The 25,081-nt window shown below is 37.8% G+C and overlaps 1 protein-coding gene across 2 annotated transcripts in view; it reads left to right on the top strand.

The window, feature by feature from the left end:
- grid2 (glutamate receptor, ionotropic, delta 2) overlaps positions 1–25,081 on the top strand; it is an 874,963-nt gene that overhangs the window by 651,757 nt on the left and 198,125 nt on the right. For both annotated transcript variants that reach the window (XM_049485584.1, XM_049485583.1), the window contains exon 9: positions 16,130–16,231. In XM_049485584.1, coding sequence (XP_049341541.1) covers positions 16,130–16,231 — 102 coding nt within the window. The remainder of the gene's footprint in view (positions 1–16,129; positions 16,232–25,081) is intronic.

The following is a 25,081-nucleotide window of genomic DNA, read 5'->3' on the forward strand; positions in this document are numbered from 1 at the left end:
TTAAGAAAACAGTCACACTTTAATTGGCCTCAATCTTGTCCAGGTGTGATCAAACCCTATAAAAAGATTATGCCAGAGGGATAGAGGTGGCATAGCAACATAGCAATGCTTCATTAGCAACATTTGTTCAGTCTTTATGGGTTTACTTTTGTCAGATGAAGGACTCATCTCGAATATGTTAGATCTGTAAGTGCTGGTTTAACTTTGTGTCTCCATGTTCGTTAGCTTCTAACAGAAGAACCTTTTTTACTACATGACTAATTATTTTCCAGTTGCTAGTTACTAATGGTAGCTTGTCTAATTGAAAGAGTGTTTTGCGATAAATGTGTTTGCACTGTTCTTATGTCTCTTCAAAAAGTGACACTTCAAAAAGTGGTGGGGTGAAATTGATGGGTTATTATTTAAACAAACAAACACAAAGGCTAAGTGGTACTGTTGGAATTACAGCTGACTGGCTGACTAACAGCTTTCTCTGAATGATAAACTTGTAGAATCACTGTGTGCATCATACCTCATGGCCGTTGCCATGTCCTATCGAAGCATGGATCTCTGGAATATGGGTGTGAGATCTGGCTGAAAAAATGGTTGAAATAATAGAAAACGATGCAGAGCTTTTAGACCTCAAATAATGCAAAGAAAACAAGTTAACAAAGTTTTAAGAGTTCAGAAATCAATATTTGGTGGAATAACCCTGTTTTTTTAAATCACAGTTTTCATGCATCTTGGCATGTTCTCCTCCACCAGTCTTACACACTGCTTTTGGAAAACTTTATGCCACTCCTGGTGCAAAATTTAATCAGTTCAGTTTGGTTTGATGGCTTGTGATCATCCATCTTTCTCTTGATTATATTCCAGAGGTTTTCAATTTGGTAAAATTAAAGAAAGTCATAATTGTAAGTGGTCTCTATGGTTTTTTTTTCCAGAGCTGTTTATATTACATTATTTATATAAAGACAATTCTAAGTAAATGAATTTTTAAAAAAGAGTCCTGCTCTAACTTTTTTTTCTGATTTGTGGTTATTAAAAAATAGATACAATATAATTAGAGGAATTTACCAGTGATAAGGGGGCATTTAAGCAAATCGATGAATTGAAAATGTAATTCACAGATTAGCCGATTGCTGGTTTGCGGCAGGCCTGGAGCGGCGACTTATTTGAATTAATGATGCTCTCTGAATTGATCTGTCACATACCAAAAAAAGCACTTCCCTGCAAGGCATGATATGAATTGATAGTGCACATTTAGTCGCTGATGATGGGCGCCGGCTGAACGACGCGCGAGTTATGACGTTTAAAAATGATGTTTGATGATACACTAGCAGCATATGGAAAGCTGTTACCTTCCCATATGGCGCTTCTGTAGCGTTCAGGCAAGACGCAGGTTTAGAATTAGTTCTGATTAAAGTGCTGTAGGTTTAAAAATGAAATATGAAAAGTGTTGGAACGTGTAACTCAATCTGAAAAGAGCTGGTGCGGCTTTTCAGCTGTGAAGACTGAATATATACTGTATTTATAGCTGATAGATATGTCTCATTTTTCCATATTCCATCCTGAAGATGAAGACATGCAGGAGAACATCATTATCAACAAGATAATGCTCATCCAGTGATCAACAATCTCTCTCTCTCTCTCTCTCTCTCTCTCTCTCTCTCTCACGATCTCTCTTTCTATTACTACTTCTACTGCTAGCACATCTACCTTTTTATTTCTCTCCTGTCTTCCTAGTTTTCTCTCTCTCTCTATCTCTTCCTTAATCTCCCTCCTTCTCTCCCATCTTGCCTCATCAACTAGTTCTTGTATCCCTTTATCTCTCTCCTTTCTTTTCTTTCTTTCCTTTCCTTTCCTTTCCTACCCTTTTCCGCTCTCTCTATTTCTTTTCTATAACTCTCACTTATTAAATTTCATGTCTCTTTGCTTCCTTCCTTCCCTTTCTCTCTCTCACTCACCCCCTTTTTCTTGTCCTCCCTCCCTCTCTCTCCCACATTTATATCTCTTTTACCTTCCTCCTTATCTCTTCTATTTTATCACACTCTTTCCCTCCCCTCCACTTCATCCATACTCCTCCCTCTCTCTATCATGCCCTTTTACCATTTTTCATCTTTTACTTGCTCTCTCTCTCTCCACTCCTCTCTCATCCCTCTCTTTTACCTTCTTCATGTTTCCTCTCTCCTCTAATACTTTTGACCCCTCTATCATTGTTCCTTCCATTTCTCTCTTCATCCCTCTATACTTTCCACCCTCCCTCTCTTTTCTTTCCTCTTACCCTCCCTCCTTCTCTCACCTCCCACTTTCTCTTTCCCTTCCTCTATTATTTTTTGTTTCTCCATCTCTCCCCCACTTCAAATTTCCAGTCATTTCCAGTCAATTTCTCTCTCTATCCCTTTTTTCTCATTGTCTCTCACCCTTCCTTCCTGTCTCTCCTATATTATCTCACTCTTTTATACTTTCGCCCATCCCTCTTTTCCCCATCCTCTCTCTGACTCCCTATAGTTTCTTCTGTCCATTCCTCTCTCTCAGCTTTTCAGCTTTCCTTCCTATCTCTTTTCCTTCCTCCTTCTTCCCTTCTTCTATCACTCCTTTTTTTCTCCTATGCCACCTTTCTCGTTCTCACACTCTTTCACTTCCTTTTCCCTTTTTTCCTTCCACCCTCTCTCACTCCCAGTTTCCCTCTGTCTTCTAATATATTCTCTCCCTTATTCCCACCTTCTCTCTCTCTCTTTCACTTCTTTTCTCTCTTTTCATTTAATCTCATCAAAAGCCGCACTCACTGTTTTTCTCTCCTCTATTTCCCTCTCCCTTCCTCTTCTTCACTATCTCTCTCTTTATCTCTCTATTAGCCTCCATCCTCCTATCTCCTTTCCTGTGTTCACTCTCTCCCTCTACTACTTTCTCCCCCTCTATCATTTTTCCTTCCATTTCTATCTTCATCCCTTCCACCTACCCTCCCGATCTCACCTCCCTCTTTCTTCTTTTTCTATTTATCCATCTCTTCCTCACATCCACTCTCAATTTATCTCATTTCACTTCTTCCCTCATTCTTCCTCCCTCTCTTCATCCCTTTCTTCTCTCTTGTCTCTCCTTTATTATCTCACTCTTTTGCATTTTTACCCTGTCCCTTTTTTCCTCACGCTCTTTCTGACGACTCCCTGGTTACTTCTGTCCCTCCCTCTATCTCAGCTTTTTTTTTAACTTTCCTTCCTATCTTTCCTCAACTATACTTTCTCCCCCCCTCTCTCTCTCTCTTTCACTTCTTATCTCTTTTAATTTCACTCACTTATTTTCTCCTTCTCTTTTTGCCTTCTCCCCTCCCTCCCTCCTTATTTCTCTCTCTTTTTCTACTTCCCTCTTTCTCCCTCTCACTCCTTTTTGTCTCCTTTCATGTCTTTTTCTCTCTCTTAATACCTACTCCCCTTCTCTCTGTCCTGCCACCCCTATTCTTTCTCTCTCTTTCTCTCTCTCTCTCTCTCTCTCTCTCTCTCTCATGCTCTCCACGTCCACTCGGCACTCACATGCACAGTGCAGTAAGTGATCTGACAGCAGGGAGGATGCTACTTCAGGCTGATTTAAATAAAGAGGCTGATTTTCAGCTGAATATCTAAAAGAGAGAGAGAGAGAGAGAGAGAGAGAGAGGGTGAGAGTGGGATTCAGTGCCATTACACTGAGCATGTGTGTAAAAGCTTCACATACGTCCTGAATGACGCTTTCTCACAGCCTCTCACTGAATAATCCAGGGCTGGATCTTATGTAAATATCTAGCGGGAAGCTCTCGGTGATGTGAGTAATGGCGTGCGGCGATACATTCTGAGAATGATACTCAGAGAGATCATGTGTATTGCTTGTCATTCTCCAACAATGGCGCAGTACTCATTTAGATTGCTCATTTGCATGATGTTATGTAGATTTGTCTCATCATCATCCAGTCAAGGGAATCACCAACATGGGAACTGTGAGTCGATACACGTGTCCAAATTTTCCTACGCGTGAATATGTGCTGATGCCAGTACATGAAGAAATTGGGCACAAAATGTTCCTGGATCAGCTCTACTGAGCTCTACCGAGCTATAAATTAACAGCTTCAGGCCCAGCGTGATGATCCACTGAATTATCTATTGTTTTTGATATATCCACTTGCTCAACTCATCCCAGAACAGATATTGGATCGTTACCATCATCTCCTAGCTCTGGACCCCATTGCCCAGAATGCACCACACACTGACATCACTAATCACACCTCGGATAGCACAATCACCAGAGTATTGGTTTCACCTGTTCACCTCACTATATATACCCCTTCACTTCACTAATTCACTCACTGCCGAGAATTTGGTTGGTTCTGTCCATAATTGAAAGTATTTTTGTTGCAGTGTCAGTGTTTTGTTTATTCTCGGTATGATTATGACTATGGTTTTGACCTGGACTCTCTTACCCCCCTTGGTAAATTTGATGTTTGTTACCTTATGCCTGTGTATTTTGATTTTGACCTTGCCTGTAATGAGACACACACCTTTCAAAAAATTCTACTTTTGTCTTGTCAGACCAAAGATCATTTACCAAAAGTTGTGAGAATCATCAAGATTTTTTTTACTAGTCACTTTCTTATTTTCTCTTCATTAACACTGACCCTAACTGAGGCAAGTGAGACCTGTAGTTTTTTTTTTTTTTATGTTGTTCTGGATTCTTTTACAACCTCCTGGATGAGTTGTCCTTGCTCTTTTGGAGTAATTACAGTAGGCTGTGGTCACTCTTGGGAAGGTTCTCCAGGGTTCCATGTTTTCTCCATTTGTGAATAAAAGCTCTCGGCTTTGTGGTCTGCTGGATCTTTTAGCTGCTTCATGTTGTCAGACAGGTTTTATTTAAGGGATTTCTTGATTCTTCAGGTCTGGCAGTAATCAGGCCTGGTTGTGGTTAGTAAAATTAAACTCAGCTTTCTAATTTAAGGGGGTTGAAACACTTTTTCACACAGGACTAGCTTTGTTTGGATAGTTTTTTTCCCTCTTGGAATAAATTAAATTATAATTTAAAAAGTGCTTTTATATTTACTTATGTTATCTTTGTCTGATATTAAAGTTTGTCTGAAAAATGTCTGAAAAATGTCAAAACAAAAAAAAACTAGGGAAACTAGGGAAATATACACACATATATCTTGACATATACACTAAATATTATTTCTTTCAGCACATACACACATTTCTTTCTACAATTTGTTTTCTGTCAAAAATCAGACTCTGCAGCTGATGATGAGCAGTGAACGCAGACAGGGGGAGAAAAATAAAACAAAAAACCCCTCAAAAAACGCTTCCCTCCATCATGTCGACTCTGAGCATGGAAATGATTTGCTGCTGTGCTGTGTGCTCGTGGCAGGGGAGCTGCTAGTTTGATCTCTATACCGAAAGAACAACACACTTAGGCAACCTTGTTTTCCCAACATTTCCATTGTTTCTCCCATTTCCCTGTTTTTTCGTGATCAAAATCGATAGACGCTTATTTTTTTCTGATATTATCTGACTGTGAGGAAAACAGAGCGCGGCAGCAAATCAATTGTTTACATGCTGCACATTTGCTGGGTTTAATTAGAGTTAGGAGAACAATTTACTTTTGTGTTTGAATGAGATAAAGTTCACACGCCGAAATCTCTTTCTCCTCTGGCTTTTTGGGCGACCGCTGATTACCTGCCTCTGCAGTCGACGCCGCACGCTATAATTTTCTTGTTTCAAATGAATATGACCCCGCTGTGCCTGACAGTTGTGTAGGCCTCATTTCATTCGGAATAGGCTGTGGAATTAAAACTGCTGCTATAAAACAAATCCATCTGTAATGGATCTGAGAGCGGCCGGCGGATGTGGACTCAAACATGCAGGGATGAACTGCTGCCTGTTTCATTTTACAATGGAAAACTTGGAAAATCTGCAATGTTTGGAATGGGACACTACTTATACTAGAAAAAAAAAATAGTTCATCTCAAAACATTAGAACATCATTAAAAATATAAAATGTATTTTAGTAAGTTCACAATGTGAAACTCATACATTATATAGATGTATTACACACAAAGTGATCTATGTTAAGTGTTTAAAAGTGTATTTCTTTTAGTGTTGATGATTATGATTTACAGCCCTTTTGGTACTGTGAGCAGTGTGCCAAGTCCTGCTGAAAAATGAAATCCACATCTCCATAAAAGCTGTCAGCAGCAACATTTACCGATGGTCAATGATGGTTTGGAGAGCCATTGTGTTACCTACTAAAGACTAAATCCTCTGTGCCACCCCAAGAAAGTATGTAACACATCTGTGAGTACAAATCTACCAGACAGTTCTAGAAAATCATACGGAGAAATTTTACAGACAAGCTACAATTTTTTGGGCCAGACATTTGCAATCACTGGCAACCTGTACCAACTGATAAGAGATTTACTATAACTTTAAACAAGCTGGACTTCTGTGTGTAGTATAGAGACTAGATAGTAGTCGAGGGGAGTATAGTGAGTATTGAGTATTATAGGGTTTATTGGGTATTATAGGGATTACAGGGTAATATGTGGTTGTATCGGGTACTATAGCAAATAGGAGGTACTTTAGCATCACTAGCAGTAAAGGGTTGTAAAGGATAGTGTAGGGAGGACAAGGTAGTGGTCAAACATTTGAAGTTGCTATAGTAACAGACAGCTACAAAATGAATACAGGAAAAAGGAGCATAAATGAGCATAAAAAAAAATTCTGTGGGTACAATTATCATTACTGACAAAGATAAATGGGAGGATGTGTCTGCATTTAATTCATACCTTGCAAATATATATATACAACTCAAAACTCTGCCATTTTTCAACAGTGATGGGTTTAGCATGGTGAAGTCGAGCAGCAGTATGTTCAAGTAGTTTTGCTTTATTCAGTAAATTAACCACCCAAAATGTTTTCACGGGGGTCCAGGTGTGATCCAGCTTTATAGGATTGTCTTTTTAGAAGTCTTTTTATTCCTCTGCTAGTGTAAAAAGTCTCTTTTTTTGTGATATTTGGCTTTTTCATTCATTTCTGGTCTTTTTTATGTTTGGTTTACAAATTCATAGAAACTTGGAGGATTAAAAAATTGTCTAGATCACGGGTCGGCCATTAAGTTTCGGCCACGGGCTAGATATTTCCCAAGCCATTACGTGAAAAAAAAAAATGTTTTGGAAAATGAAGTGTAATGGGATGGAGTACTACAGACTAGTAGCTCTCCAGCCCAGAGGGTTGTTGAACCCAATTGCACAATTGAACAGTTGATCTCGATGCAGGTTACCCCAAGAAGAAAGGAAAAAATAAATAAATCCTCACGCGGGATCGAACCCATGTCTTCAGGATCATGGTTCAACACACTGTCGCTGCCCCAGATAGTGAATTGGGACACGGCCAGGAAAAAATGCCCTTTTATGGAGATAGGGAGCCCAAGAACGGGTGAAAAAATGAGAACGGACGGAAACTAAAGTGCGATAGAAAGACAGGGGAGGCTTGTAAACAAAAGCTCACCAGAGAAGCATTTTAATTTATCCGTCTATTGCAGACCTCTGGTCTAGAGTATGAGTATAATTGTCTAGCTCTGCATAGAACCTGCTTCATAAGTACACATTTAGAATTCTATGAAATTCTGTGCAAACCTGTTACCGACTCCGACTCCAGTTGAAGGGCAGGCGATTTCGCCAGAGAGTCTTTGGCTGGTTGCAGTGGATGGTCGACAGGAATCTGTGTGATGCAATGCATGTGTATTTAGCTTACTTATCATGTGCAGATGCTATTCTCTCCATCTTTGACACTTCCTCCACTATTCACACTCTCAGTTATTTCAGGCTCAAAGGATCATTTTTCCTCTCTTGGGGAATTTGGTAGACAGTTCACCACAGCTCGATGGGCTTGTTTGATGTGGGAGTGGGTTGACTCTCTCTCTGGGCTTCTCCGGCTTCTCTTCCCCGAGTTGACAACCTCCTCCTCACATTCAGATCTGCTCAGTTTGGTGCGATAATTACCCATCTAAAAACTTAAGCCTGTCTTCCAGCCATACCATCCACAGCGACTCCCCGCAGCCACTTCTTCCTCATCGCCAGGCTAAGCCTCCAATCTGTACGTGGTCTTAGCCGTGTTTTACAAGATGTCATGCTTTTAGGCTCTTGTTAATTTGAAAGGTTTCCCACCATTCTGATACTCTACTATTCCACTAGTTTCAGCTTTAAGGCAAAACTCGACATTGTAAGAAAAAAAATAAAAAGAGCCACAGGAAACGTGTGTCAGACCGGCTCTACATACACTCACCGGGGTGCGGGGGGTTCCTGTAGAGCTGGCATCACTCTCTATTCTGAGAACTTTCAATACACGGCTTCTCTGGCAGTTCTGCAGAGGCTGTTACACCGTGGAGCTGTCCACCAAAATCAGGGTCTTTATTTTGCAGGGAGAAGTTCATATTATCATTAGAACGTTTTTTTGTTTGTTTCACTTTAAATTGTCACCTTAATAAATGTATTTTATAAATGATATACAGTAGCAGTGACAAGTTTGTGTACATCTGCTCATTTAATGTTTTCCTTTCTTTCTTCCTTTCTTTCTTTTTTTACACATTGTAAATGAATACTGAAGTCATTCAGACTATGAAGGAACACATAAGGAACCATGTAGAAACTTAAATTTGTTAAACAAACCAAAATACTTTGGTGGATCTTATCTGAGGCGCTGTTAACTTGGGGTTTCTGAGGCTGTTAACTTGGGGTTTCTGAGGCTGTTAACTCTGATTAACTTTTTGAATCCTGTGCTACAGAGTTAACTGTTGGTCTTTACTTTCTGAAGTAATCCTGATGAGTGCCCGTTTCATCATAACGTTTTTGACAGTCTTTGCGACTGCACCAGAGCATACTTTCAAAGTTTTTGAAATTGTTCTGATTGACTGACCATCATTTCTTAAAGTATTTAGTATTTCTTTGCTTATTTGAGTATTTCCTGCCATTATATGGGTTAGAACATTACTTAAATATAGCTATTCACTGTATTCACCTGTAACTCTACCTCTTTACAACCTCCTACAATTGATTCTCTTAAATATCACATTTAGAGGACAAGAAATTGAAGTAATTAACTCTTGACGAGTTCAGCACAGCTGTTAACTGAAAGCCTGAATTTCAGGTGGCTCTACCTCATAAAGCTGACTGAGAAAATCCAGCCAAGATGTGTAAAGCTGTCTCTATCTAAGCAAGAAATGCTACTTTTAAGAATCTAAAATATCTAAAAACAGATTCTGGTTGGTTTAACACGTTTTGTTCTATATAAATTCATAGTTTGGGGGATTTTAGTATAAAATAAGAAATAAAAAAATAATAATAATGAAAATCACTCTATGTAAGATGTGTCCAAACTTTTTACTGGCAATGTAGTATTTTGTTTATACTATATATTTTCATCCCCCTAAAAGAAAACTGTGTTATTGCTGTGTTATCAGGAGCAGCTAGTCTTCTATACTATAAGCAGAAAGGTAAAATTTGTCCTTCAGGTCTGATGCAAAGTGAACAATCAAGTCAAGTTATATTCTCTTAAGTGTTCTATATAATTAGACTTGTTCTGTCTGGGAGGAAAGGCCACATTGTTATTCTGAAGGAGGTTAATTTCAGTCTCTAAACCTCTACAACAGATGTCCCTTGACTAAAACAAGTATCATTAATGGTAATATGGAATGTCTCATACATAAAATAACTGTTCTGTGATCTGGGTTTAAAATATAGTTTTCCACACTGCTCTGGAGAATTCATTTTTCAGGATTTTAGGCTTTTTTTGTCTTCACATACAGCACTGTTAAAAAAAATGAGAGTTTCTTTGATTTTACCAAATTGAAAACCTCTGTAATGTAATCAGGAGGAAGATTGATGATCACAAGCCATCAAACCAAGTTGAACTGTTTGAATGTTTGCATCGGGAGTGGCATAAAGTTATCCAAAAGCAGTGTGTAAGACTGGTGGAGGAGAACGTACCTAGATGCATGAAAACTGTGATTGAAAACCAGGGTTATTCCACCTAATATATATACAGTAAATGTTATTTGTACATGTTATAGATTTGTTACGTTTGGTAATCTATCTCTATTAAAAGGTGGTTCTTGGTTCCTTATGGAATTTTCAATGCCTATTTTATGGCAATGCTTAAAGAACCAGTTAAATCACTTTTAATTTTTAAGTATAGGGTTCAGTGTAACAGTGTTTTGTCCTGAACCTTAACTGAAGGAAGCCTTTAAATACCATTTGCTTGTTGGCTTGTCTCATATCAACTGTTCATGAAGGTGTAGGCTGTGTAATGGTGTGGGGAGATTGGAGGTTTCTTGGCACATTTGTTTGGGCCAATCTTGTTATTGCTGACCATGTGCCTCCCTTCATGGTCACAGTTATCACATCTTCTAAAGACTACTATGTTGGTATTCTTTAGGTCTGAATTCAGTATAACAGCTTCATTGTGTGTTCAACGTCTTAACAATTGAGAATGTAAAGAATGCTCTGTACAGTATTACTATACTACTATACTATACTACCCCTTATAAAGGGCTCAGTGACTGTGCATACTGTATAATATGTGATTAAAGGCTTTGTTTTAGTAGTAAAACCAGTAGTATACCTTTAATAGACAGATTGCTCACTCTGACCACTGCAGCCTTTTGTTTCTGTTATGTTTTATCAAGCCTCAGTCCAAGCCTCCCACTAAATCTGCCCTTCTGACCAGCAGCAGCAGCAGCAGCAGCAGAAATAAAGCAGGCCTGTTTATTGTGCATGTGGAGCTTGGAGAGAAAGGAAGCGGAGTATGATTTATTATTGAACCATTATGTGTAGCAGCTTTCCACAATAACCGTTAAGGAGACCACACGGAAAAGCCCATGGAGAAATCTATTCTGACTCATTGCCCACATTCAGACACTACCAACATGTCCCATTGAATTCGAATGCAATTGGATTTGAACTTATTACACTCGAATGGACATTTTACTAGGTTTGACTCGTGGGGGAAATTGAATATATTGTGGGAATGCACACGTGTGTATGAACCAAAACGCAGCCGTCAGACAGCACATTTAGAACAAAATCAGGACAGTGTGAAACCTTGCATTTGGTAGGGATGTAATGTTTCACATCGATAAAGTGCTCAAAAAATTCTAAAAAAGAAAAAAAAAAAAGATCACAAGAATGGGACAGAAAAAAGTATAATTTCCCAAGACTTTTGCCATGTCCCTTGGAAGCTAAATAATATGCCAGAGTTGCTTGTCTCTTAGTATGGACAATTCTAGGCAGATGCCGCCAGTCATGATCATTCCCACCCATTGTGCTGTCTACTATGGGTGGTATTATTGGAGTTATGCAATAACAAAAGTTTGTGAGAAAGATCACACTCTAACTCCACCCCCTATCAACTAACCGCCCTATAAAAAAACAGCTCTAAATACCTACCTTTCGTGATGAAGTTCGCAAACCCACCACCTCCCCAGAAAACCCCTTCATCCAATCTACTATCACTTTCCCCCCAGACTCCTTCAGCTAAGCAGTTCAGAACTTAAGCCCAAAATTCACCTTTTCTTTTTCTTTCCATTAATTCTCTCGCTTAGCAAACTTTCTGTTGTGTATTCCTGCCATGCAAATGAATTTGCGAATCAAGATACCCTAAATGCCCACACTTTACCTTTAGAAATGGAATGGAAAATCCATCTTGCTCATCATATTAACGATTTGCCTGCGTCCTTTGGTTCATTGTCTTGTTACATGACCCTACGACACTTGAGCTTTAGTTCATAATCATGTGACCTGTGTTCTGTTGTAGAATACTTTGATACAAAGCACAATTTATGGTTCCTCCATTGGGAGCAAGGCATACAACTCATGTGAAGCAGCATAGTTTCGTCTAATACTCAACTAATCTCAGTCATACTACCGTCACCATGCTTCACAGATGGTATTTGACAAGTTTTGTTTTTTTTACATAAATCACACATATTGGACCATGATGTTTGCTTTAGATTCATCTATTCTCAACACATTGCTCCAAAGATGACAAACCACCTGACACAAGTAATTTTTTTCTCCCTGATGTTTGGACACTGACCTTAGCTAAGGTAAGAGGAGGCTGTAGTTTCTCAGGTGTTTTTCTCAGATTCATGGTCATTTCCCAGATGATTTTATACCTTGCTCTTGGTCAGATTTTGGGAGACACTCCTTGGAAGATTGCAGGCTGCTGTTCCCAAAATGCTCCAATTGGACAGTTCAGTTCTGTCAGTAGTTCAGTGGAGACCTAAGGCCTTAGAAATGGCTTTTTGACTTTTTTTTTTCTTCAGAGTAAAAGGCTTCCACAACCTTTTATCAGAGGTCTTCACAACTCTCACTCCTCTGTGGAGTGATGTGCCAGACTGGACAACCTGTGCACTGCCAAGTTTATACCAATTTAAGGGTCCAAAATTCAATTGCATACCAATTACGTGAAAGAAGGACCATACTTTTGGGTCATTTTTTCTTTCAAGCATTATTGTGTGTGTTAAGGGTGATTGGTAGTTGTTTTTTTCTGCCATCATTGGAAAAAGTCAAATTTTTTTACGTTTCCTTAACACAAGAAAAAAAAAAAGTTTTATAGCTAAACTCCAATTTCACCTTATGTCTCAATCACCCTTAATTCACTCTATATGAAATCATGAAACATTTACTATAATCTACTTTATTAAGTTTAAAAAATATAAAAGTAAATTGAGTAAAATCTGAGCAACGAAAAACACAGACAAGCCTATTTTTTTCATTATGTGCACAAAATTGTCAATGGCATTTCAAAGCATATGGATGCATAGTAACTGCAGGACCATCTAGGTGAGATGGTTTCATTAGCATTAGCATTCATTAGCAAGAAAGAAGTAAATGTCATTTCTGTTTTTTTTTTTGTTTTTTGTTTTTTTTACCAAGTTGAGTTATAATAAAGTTAGTCAGTCACTTAGTCAGTAAAGGAAATTGGGAAAAAATCTTCAAAGCAATCTGGAATGTAAAATAAATAAAGTCAAATAAATCCCAGTTATTATATTTAATATAATAACAAGATTTGATATTGTTGTATAAGTAAACACTCTTTACTACCCAGATTCCAAAGAAAAAAAAAAGAAAAGAGTATGAGAGTATGAGTATGAGAGTATGAATCTTGTTCTGCCAGAAGAACAATAAAGCTATAAAATCAAAGTCAGATTGGCCATGTAACTCCTATATATACTATATATCCATAAACGCGAGACAACAACTGATACAAAGCTGTTACATATTATGTTTTGCAACAATTCATTAAATAAATGGGTTTATTTTAGGACTGTTGATGTTGAAGAGTTAACGCATGTGATTTAATTTGGAATTAGTAATGCATTATTATTTTATTTTACATTAAGTTAATTATGTCACCAAGTTTGTCCCCAACTTCTGCTGTAATCTGCCCTGCCTCCATCCAACACACTGATTTATTTATTTTTTTCTGGAGTGGTTCACTTGTGGTGAAAACGTCATCTGGTCTTGATCTGACCCAGCTTTTAAATATACTTCTTTTTAATTAAGCTAAACTGCTGATTAGGCGCAGTTTAATCTGATATATTAGCCAGATAATGTACTGCTATGAACAAACGTTGTCTCTGCTGCTCCATGCTGTTTACACACTAAGAGCACGGCATGTGCAGTGTTCACTGCTCGCAGCAACACGACTCTGCACTGCACTTCGCATTGAAAATACTGTGTTTTTAAAGGCGCAGCGGCAAATTTTCAGCATTTTGTGTTAAAGCAGCTTCACACTGGACAGATATATACGCACTGGAACACAGAGTCTTCTCACTATATTTACTTTCTTGATCCGGCACCAGGCAGCTCTGACCAATCAGAGGAGACATTGTGCTCGCGTGGTTTATTGGTGCACATTTTGGTGCGTTTAGGTTTTTATGCCTGTGTGAAACCAAACCAAACAGAGGGAGAAAATGCTCTAACAAACAAAAAGTGAACAAACTCAACTTGTAACCGTAATCCTAAAGAACTCAATAAGATTAATGCCACAAAAATATTAAGGGGGGATAACATACGGGTCTGCTCAAATGTTACTGTGTTATATGAAGGGAAGAGGTAGCTAAGGAGTGTCCAACAGACTCACACTACAGCCTTGAATGTATATAATGCAACTTTTTTGTTTAGTGAGGTATAATGGCCAAAATTAGTAATAACAACAAGCAAGAAAATAAAATAGTTAGCCCCAAAAAACAAAACAAAAACAAAAAACAAACAACTGCAGAGATAAACAAACAATTAACCAAACAAATACCCCCCCCCCCCCCAATAACCGCATATACAAACAAACCCCAGAGCCCAAAGTACTTTTTGTGCCTTTCTATAAATCTACAAAGTCTATAAGAGCATGGTCTTGGGTTTGAGGAAATCCATGAGACAGAAGTGCTTAGAAGCCCCCACCAGTTATGATGCAGACCAGATGGAGAATGAACCTGAGGGAGAGGTACGACTGGAGAACTTGAGTTGGAGATAAGCACAGCTAGGCCTTCAAACAATCCTCAGTCCGAGCCACCCAGTCCAAACAAATTAAGAACCTCCTTCTGCACAAGAAGGTAAAAATGAGTCCACAACCACCATGCTGCTAGCATTAGCATACTAGCATTAGCATGTTAGCATAATAAAGCTAACAGAAATCACATTCTAGGACTAACATAGCATTAGCATAGCATTAGCATAGCATTAGCATAGCATTAGTATTAGCATAGGATTAACATGGTAGAAACAGCTTAGAACCAACATAAAGCTTCAACATTCTAGCAACATTAGCATTAGCTAGTGATGGGTCTGACGACCCTGAAACCTCGACACATGCGCCGAGCTGTCAAGGTGAAACCCCGTGTCGGTGCGCGTATCAAGTTAAGGAAAACCACGTGACCGATACACTTCCTGTATCGTTTGGTAGCGATGGGTCTGACGACACTGAAACTTCAGCGCATGCACCGAGCAAACAAGGCGAACCCCTGTGTCAGACCGCGTATCATTTTAAGGAAAACCACGTGACCGATGCATTTCTTCGCGCAGTTGCTTGCAATGACTTTCTTAGTCCAGCAGATGTCGCCATTAAGTGATACAGCAACACAGTTTCAACACAGTGTCGATACAGTTTGGGAAATGTGCCATACACCCAATGAGGCTTCATCTGCCCATCACTAGCATTAGTATAGCATAGCATAGCATAGCATAGAATATCATAAGCATAGTGAACCATAGTACTTACAATGAGCATGAAACAGTAGTTTCCCAAAAAGGAGGTTACCAAACAAAGCGTACATGTGCCTGTAGGACAACTCTCTGCTACCTCCTACCTGGCTTCCCTTTTTATACCAAAGAAGGAACAACCTCTAACAGCTCCCCTAATGGATAGGAGGAGGCATAACAAATACTTGTAACCAGGTTGGTTACAAACTGATCAACTGATCTAGACCATAGAAACCAAATACAGGTGTAAAAAAAAGCCCTTTAATAAGTTCTATTTCAGAAATTCTCACAACCAAGCTGAGATGTTTTTCCAATTGGCTTTTTCCCCCCTGAAACATACAACTATATACTAGTATTTTAATTGTTACCACTAATATAAATATAATAAAATGTTACATTCATTCTTCTTACATTCATTCTTTTATTAACATTTAAAAACCCACTATATATTAAAAACTTGCATTTTAAGAAGAACAAGTGCGATTAACTGCAGTTAATCAAAGAATATTGTTGGGATTAATCTAATTATTCACTACTTTATACACTTTTATTGCCAATCATCTCTTCCTCGACTACCTCATGTGTGCTGTTGTGCTGTGTTGAACAAGTGCTGTAGGCACAAACAGTAAAAAACGAGGAATTTTCATATATTTTAGCTCCGTACAGAGCAGTATTTGCGCTCCCACATCTCGCACGAGTAATAACACTTTCACAGTGATGTCTGGGTGTAATTTTACTGCACTGTCAGAATTCTCAGAGGAGATAATAATGCATGTTAGGACGAGTCAGCTCTGGGCTGTAGACTCTATCTTTCTCTCTATCTCTCTCTATCTCTCTGTTCTGCACTGAAAACTAATGCTGATCTCTTTATTTTTGTTGCAGCTGGCAACCTGGGACCCAGTCCATGGGCTAAATGGCAGCCTGTCAGACCGGAAGCTGGAGAATAACATGCGAGGCGTGGTGTTGAGGATTGTCACTGTTCTGGTAAGAGCTGCTCTGGATTTCACATTTTCTTTTAGTGAATTACACACAGCAAATTCTGTTTTTTTTTTTTTTTTTAAATTAGCTCTCAGTTTAGCTGATAATACTCACCTCTGAACAGCAAAAGAGGTAGTGCTACGATTAGTGGCTAATGCAAATGCTGCTCCAGCAGTGCTAGCCGTGGATAGCAACAGGCTACAGTTCTAGCGCTTAGCGTGGTTCCACTTCAGATTTCTAAGACTTCTAAGTTAAGTCTAAACCATTACATATGAAAATATGTAAATATGTAATGTAACAATCTACCAGTTCAGTTTGATAATATCACATTATTTAAACAAACTCTTGTAAAAACTTTTTCAGTAATTCAGTTAAAAATGTGAAACTCATATATTATATAGAGGCATTACCCATAGAGTGATCTATTTTAAGCGTTTATTTACTTTATTGTGGATGATTATTGCTTAGTGCCAATGAAAATCCAAAAATGAGTGTCTCAGAAAATTTAAATATTATATTATACAAGACCAATTGGTATTTTTGGCAGTGTGAGCAATGTGCCAAATCCTGCTGGAAAATGAAATCTGCATTTCTATAAAAGTTATCAGCAGAGGGAAGCGCCGTTTTTTGGTGGCGACTTTCTTTTTTTGGCCAGGCAGTGTAGTTAATAATAATATTACATTATGTAAACAAAGTAATAAATAAAAGAAAAGTTACTTTATTTCATTAATTTAGTTCAAAATGTGAAACTCATATATTATATAGGTGTAATACACACAGAGTGACCTATTTTAGACGTTTGTTTATTTTTATTGTTGATGATAATTCAATTCAATTCAATTCAATTTTATCTATATAGCGCTTTTTACAACAAAGGTTGTCACAAAGCCGCTTTACAGGTAAAACAGGTCCACGCCTCTTATGAGCAGCACCACAGAGATGCCAATTTTATGGTGACACTCCCTTTAAGAGGAAGAAACCTTGGAAGGAACTAAAACTCAGTCAGAGGAACCCATCCTACTCGGGTCGACCCGCTCAGTACAAACAAATAACAAACAACAAACAAATAACAGAACAAAACAACAGTACAGATAATTAATGTGAACTATGGCTAATATAACAGGTACTAATTTATGAATATACATTTTTTATGGCTTAGAGCCAATGAAAACCCAAAAATTAGTGTCTCAGGAAGTTTGAATATTATATAAGACTAAGTCCTTGCATTTCCATAAAAGTTGTCAACAGAGGGATTCATGAAGTGCTGTAAGATTTTCTGGGAAAACACTGCACTGACTTTGGAATAAGCATTATTTATGACATGATTATGATAAAATTATAAAATCCACCATATAAACGTCATCATCTTCAACAGCTCTGTCCACATATCGAGCTTCCAGACTGTTAAGGTCTGAAGGTCACAGTCAGTCCCTTTTTTCTCTATTCCATTTCTATTTCTTAGACACACACCGAGTCCAATCCCGAGCTAAATAACGGTGTTTATGGTGGATCCCCCCTCTGAAGCGTCTGCATAGTTTAAGTCTAGCCTCGGCCGCATCCGGGAAAACCTCCCCTAAGTTCATTAAAAGGGAGTTTGGGGGGTTTGAGTGGGGGATTTGAGGATGAATAGAGAGCAGAGGAGCTGGGGGTATATTGAGATTTCAGTTCTGCTATCTTGCCTCCAGCACCGATTTGAGTGAGTCCCTGGAGTTCGTTAAAGATTCAGCGGGCAGAATTCTTCATATCCCTGCTTTGAAGTCAGTGGAAGAAGAAAGAGATGATGCTGCTACTTTGTGCTGCTGCTCTCGCGCCGCTCGGCTTGCTCTCGCCGCTCCCTGTGATATGTCGGCCTGACAGAATGCACGGTGAATACCTTAGGCGCTCCGCACAATCACCAACAGTGAACGATTGTTCCCAGACGCAGGGGGAAGAAGACGGGGCTGCTGGGTCAGATGACTCCCCCTAGTGTCGGTATGAGGAAATACAGGGCTAAATGTTATCATACAGTGTATACAGCTGTTAAAAAACTGATGAGTTATGGGAACTCAAATGTGTTAAGTTAATTCAAGCTTAAATAACACACTATAGTTAGTACAAACAATGCACTTATTAAGTCAATTATGTGAGTATCTTATTAAGTTTACTGGTAGGTCTGATGATTTCTTGACTATTAGATACTTTAACTGTTCAAATCAAATTAAATCATATGTATTTATACTCGTGCTATACTATCTCATAAAATGTGAATATTATTTAAATGTTACTTTATTTAAAGTAATTCAGTTCAAAATGTGAAGCTCATATATTATATAGATGTATTACACACGGAGTGATCTATTTTAAGCATTTATTTATTTTATTGATGATGATTAGGGTCTCAGAAAATCAGAATATTATATAAGACCTATTGTTATTTTGGTAGTGTGGGCAGTGTGACTCCTGACTTTGTACTTGATATAAAAAACACAGTGGATCAACACCAGCAGATGACATGGCTCTTATATACTATATGTGCTCTATATCTATATATATATATATATATATATATATATATATATATATATATATATATATATATATTTTTTTTTTTTTTTTACCCTAACAGTGTACAGTATAAACCAAATAGCATTAGTCTCCTTGACAAGTCAATGCAATATCATACAATAAATTATTGCAACATAATAGCAGTATTTTCTTACACTTCTACTAAATTGAAATCAAGCTCCAGATTTTGATACCTGGCCAGAGTTGGGAATGGGGCTGAATTCCAGCACAATTTACTGAAAATAGATTAAAGCTGATGTCTGTAAGTTTTGGGATTTATGGGATTTAGGGCCCTCTCTGGTGAGAATGGGCAATTGCACCGAACATGCAGAAAAATCATTTTAAACTGGGCGGGTGTGATGCGGTCTCCTTTCAGAGCGGATGAATCTGAGCTTCCTCTTCTGAAGTCTCCATTGCTCCACCAGCCGCTTGCGTTCAGTAAAACTGAGCCGGATCCTTTTCTAGAGGCTGTTTGTTTGACACAAGTACGTAAAGACGCATGACGTGGCCAGAAGAACTCCGCGAAAATTGACCTGACACCACAGTTTTTTAGAATTAATATATTGGGCTTAGCGGGGATGGTCGTTTCAGCACACTGTTACCAATATAGACCACATTTTGTCCCTTCTCCACTCAGAAATGCTTCTGCTTTCAGTTTAGAAACAATATAATATGGACTGGCACTTTGCCTATTGCCTATTAATAGCATACAGTATTTTTGCATTAGTGGCCACTGTAGCGTCCAATCAACATAAAGCCACTCTCAACAGAAAGGAAACTTGCTCTTAACTTTCTTATCAATGCTGAGATCAGACAGATGTACCACAATATACATACATGTATATTCCAAGTGAATGCATAGGGGAAGGTAGCCTGGGGGGATGACTACAGACTACTACTGACAGAAAAATACATATACAGTATGCAAATAGATGGTTCCAGGAAATGGAGTGTGTATCTTAGTTGTCTGTTTCTGATTTTATTTCTTTTTTTTTACCTAATTAGCTTAAATAATCCCAAATTTATATAATGTATATAATTTATATTAACTTAATTAATTTAAATTCATGCACTGAATGTCAAGCTAGAGAGAGCTGAGCTCTTTTCAGGAATCTATAGAAAAGCTAATCTAATGTGTTGACTTGCCAAAAAATTATGAGCAGCATGGCATACGTATGTGTGTGTGTGTGTGTGTGTAGTAAGCATGCACTGTAAATATGTATATATATGTGTGTGTGCATGTGGTTGGAAATGATTGATTAGGGCTGCAGATTGTATTGTTTGTTAAATGCTAAAGCTAAGCTAATGATATTGGTCTTTGCAATACTAATAATCCAGAAAGGCTGCAGCATGCATGACGTACGTGACTTATGACCAACCACGGGGTTGTTTGTTTTTATGTAAAATTCATTAAATAGCATTTTGGTCAAAATGATTAAACCGAGCCAACGTTATTGATTAGACCCGACTTTAACCTTGTTACCTTATTGATTCACCAGTCCAGTTTTATCACAAAGTATATTGCAATCATTTTCCATTGCAGTATTAGTACATTTCCATATTGTTCACTGCTAGAGCATGTGTGTGTGTGTGTGTGTGTGTGTGTCACACCCAAGTTAATGGAATTCCAGCAATTTTAGCATTTTAGCAATGCCAGTTGACAGCAACACATTATTCAGTATTTTGTGAATCCAAACAACATAAAAACATGTCCCCAGATAATATGGACAATAAAATCTGATTTAAAAACTAATTTAATGAGACACAAATAGATAGATAGTGCTAAAATATAATAAACTATATAATACTATTTGGAACAAGGACAACCTGACATGGAAATTCAGAAATCAGAATTGATTGCAATGTAAAAGTAGCAGTTTAGAATCAAGGGGAAAAGGATCATCAACTGTTAGCAGTGTTTGCTTTAATAATGCCCTTGTTCTGGCTACTTCACTTGCACAGATCTCCATACTAAGGTGGCGAGATGAGTTACGCTACCGGTGAAAAGTTTCTCTTTATTTTTGCTATTTAAGCTCTTTAGGTCTAGTCAATATCCAGAAATGGTACAAAATCCAGTGTGCAATATTTTTAAGGAAACTGAAAAAAAAAATGTTTTAGTGTAATGTAATTGTACAAATAAATTATAAAAAAAATGAAGTGATGTAAGATTTTTATTTGGAAATCAAGGGATCAGAGTCTGGAGGAAGAGTGGAAAGAGACGCACAGTCCAAACTGCTTGAGGTCTAGTGTGAAGTTTCCACAGGCAGTGATGGTTTGGAGAGACATGTCATCTGCTGGTGTTGATCCACTGTGTTTTATTTTCAATCAATCGATCAACCTTTATTTTAACTCGGATGTACATTGAGGGCAGCCCTCATTTTCAATGTAGCCGAGCATTTACAAAAACAGGGATTGACATAACAGAGAAAATAAAAGGTAAATTTAATTATTGTAAAATATCAGTAAATAAAATATAAAAATATATAAAACTATATAATAATAATAATAATAATACTAATAATAATAATAATAAAAAAATTAATGATTATAATTAAGTATGGTTTAATTGACAAAAATTAAAATCCAAAGGAAGGAAGACTAATACAACAAGTCTAAAGTCAGTGCAGTTTTGTTTTCCCACAAAATCTTACAGCACTTCATGCTTCCCTCTGCTTACAAATTTTATAGAGATGTGGATTTCATTTTCCAGCAGGACTTGGGACACTTCTACACTCCTACACTACTACACTCATATATGATATTCTGATTTTCATTGGATGTAAACCCTAATCATCAACAATAAAATAAATCAATGTTAAAATGTGTAATACATCTATATCATTTTTTTGTACTGAAACTTTTCAATTATATTCACTTTTTTTAGGTACAGTATGAATGTAGTATGAAAAAAGTATGAATTTAATGTTTTTTTTTATTAAACAGCACTCCTTCCTGTTTATTAATATAAGGATGTTTCTCATTATGATATGTTATTCCATTTTTAATAAAATTAAATTCACTTCAAGGCCAAACCCATTCCATTTATTTATCTCATCCCTGGGGCTCTGCAGTGAAGTTCTGCCAGCTCTGTCTTTCCAAGGTGCCCAAAACTTTGCACAAGTGGCACAAATATGCATGGCATTGTGAAAAGCACTATTTAATTATTTAAATAGATTTAGAATGACATAGTGCTGTACAGTTATATTAGTCTAGCCCTGTATTTTGAGTTAAAAATCCTCATATACACACAGAAACAGACTGTGAGCAGTAAATAAATAAATTATTCTGCAGTTTTCTTTGTACTGTGATGTGAATACAATTTGAAGCACTTGAATATGTTGGAATTTTAGGCACGGGCAAACCAGATGCTTGAACATTTGTTCCATTTGTAGCTGAGTTTTATGTCTCCATCACGATGTTGTAATGTGGTAGGAAAGGGTTATAGTTTTTTTTTTCTTTTGGATTTTATGTAGGGTAATTTGGGCTTCATATTACGTGGCAGGTTAAATTCTTGGCCTTTTTAATGTACAGGGGTTGGACAATGAAACTGAAACTCCTGTCATTTTAGTGTGGGAGGTTTCATGACTAAATTGGAGCAGCCTGGTGGCCAATCTTCATTAATTGCACATTGCACCAGTAAGAGTGTGAAGGGTAGCAGGGTAAGAGCACAGTTTTGCTCAAAATATTGCAATGCACACAACATTATGGGTGACATACCAGAGTACAAAAGAGGACAAATCGTTGGTGCACGTCTTGCTGGAGCATCTGTGACCAAGACAGCAATTCTTTGTGATGTATCAAGAGCCACGGTATCCAGGGTAATGTCAGCATACCACCAAGAAGGACCAACCACATCCAACAGGATTAACTGTGGATGCTGTAAGAGGAAGCTGTCTGAAAGAGATGTTCAGGTGCTAACCCGGATTGTATCTAAAAAACTTGCCCAAATCACGGCAGAATTCAATGTGCACCTCAACTCTCCTGTTTGCACCAGAACTGTCCGTCACCACAATAAATTATTGTGATCTAAAACCAGGTGTTTCAGTTTCATTGTCCAACACCTGTAAGTCAGTTCAAGTTTATTTATATGGAGTTTTCAACAATGGACATGGTCCAAGCCCCTACTGAACATGCCCTTACAAGCCCCAACAGGGATAAAGGTAGGGATGGTCAGTGGATGACCATGGCTCTTTTTACCCTTTTACATTCTGAACAAGATGTTCCTCTGAATAGTAACTCAATACTCGCGTTATTTAAAGCTTATTGTTACGCCAGGCTGCCATTGATTTACTGCATTCCCATAGAGACACATAGGGCTGAGATGTGTTTAAGTGTAAAATTGCCTTTTCCAGTTCTACTACTGTATTAAAACACTTCATATCAGTCAAGGACAAGAAAGAGGAAAAAAAAAGAACAGGGAGATTACTTTTTCTTGCTTCTTGTGCCAGCAGAGTTCCATAGTGCCTAGTGATGAACCATATGCTAAGGGAAAAGGGGAGCTAGGAACCATGGGAGATGTAGTCTTTTGTAAATCAAAAGTTTCAGGTGAAACGGAACAAAAGTCAAAGAAGGATTTGCCAGGCGTTCACTTGATCCTCCTTATCACCAACTGCTTTAATCCCATAACAAACAGCATATGGCCTACGATTTAGTCCATATTGATGTTTGCATTCCTTGCTATATATCACTGCTGATACAGCGCTGGAAAAAATCAAGAGACCACATTGTCAGTTTCTGAATCACATTATCTGATTTTGCTATTTATAGGTATATATTTGAGTGAAATGAGCATTGTTTTTTTTTATTCTGTAAACTACGCCCCACATTTCTCCCAAATTCCAAATAAAATGTTGTCATTTAGAGCATTTATTTACAGAAAGTTTATATTCATGAAGTTTTAAGAGTTCAGAAATCAATATTTGGTGGAATAACCCTGTTTTTTAACCACAGTTTTCATGCATCTTGACATGTTCCACCAGTCTTACACACTGATTTTGGATAAGTTTATGCCACTCCTGGTGCAAATATTCAAGCAGTTCAGTTTGGTTTGATGGCTTGTGATCATCCATATTCCTATTGATTATATTCCAGAGGTTTTCAATTTGGTAAAATCAAAGAAACTCATCATTTTTATGTGTTTTCTTATTTTTTTTCAGAGCTGTATATTAATCAGAATCCAAATCAGAATTGCCAGAAATTAGCCATTAACCCATCCATAGGACAGTAAGACAGGGTAAGCAGCAGCGTGTGCACGCGCAGCCAAACATAATTTGACATGGATTTAGTATCAGGACTAAAAAAAGGATTGTGTACTAACCTTAGTAAGTTACATGCAATAAATGTGGAAGTGGTATTTATTCCAGAGTTCCTTTTCTGTCCAAATGGACAATTTGAGCCAGATGGCAATGCCTTCTTCCTGGTATATACTGTCACTTGTAAAATATTCATATTCCTTGATTTATCCAACTTTTTTTTGTAACCACAGTTGCTTAAATGGTCAAGACTTTGCCATTCTAACACATGAATATTGTGGTGCAGTGGATAACACCACTGCCTGCTTGTGAGCTACCACGTCATGTCTCAAGTCTTTTGCTGCCTCTAACAGGTTCTCTTCTAGGATTGCCCTGTAATTAGCTCCATCCATCTTCCCATCAACCTTGACCAGCTTCTCTGTCCCTGCTAAAGAAAGGCATGCCCACAGCATGATGCTGCTACCACCATGTTTCACAGTGGGAATAGTGTGTTTAGGGTGATGAGCAATGTTACTTTTCCACCACACATTGCTCTTTGTATTTAGGCCAAAAAGTTAAACTTAAAAGGGGTATGAATGTTTTTGCCAGCCACTATATACAGTACATGAAACTGTGAATTTAGAAACTGTAGTATTTTGAGCTGCAATGTCATGGAGATGAAACAGCATCATAACAAGCACCCGAGTTTGCTTGTGAGAGAGCATCGCTGGTCTGATCCTTAGCCCTCTGGTTCGAATTTCTGAAGTCCCACCTTATATGCATCTCACATCTGGAAACACTTAACATGCAATCCTATGCGCACATACATAGAACATACACAAGTAAGTCTGACGCAATGCATGGGAGAGGAAGAAGTGTCCCGCCGTCTGTTTGAAATATATACAGAATAATGGTAAATAATCATACTCACAAATGTGTATGCTCAAATATACATCAAAACCTTAAATACCAACACTTTGTAACTTGTGAAATGGAATGTCCCATCCATCTGGAATTATCATAAGTTCTTGCTCAAAAATGTATGTTACTTTGACATTAGCATTTGTTTAGCCTCACTCAC

This window comes from Astyanax mexicanus, chromosome 12, assembly GCF_023375975.1.
Source record: "Astyanax mexicanus isolate ESR-SI-001 chromosome 12, AstMex3_surface, whole genome shotgun sequence".
Taxonomy (NCBI): domain Eukaryota; kingdom Metazoa; phylum Chordata; class Actinopteri; order Characiformes; family Acestrorhamphidae; genus Astyanax; species Astyanax mexicanus.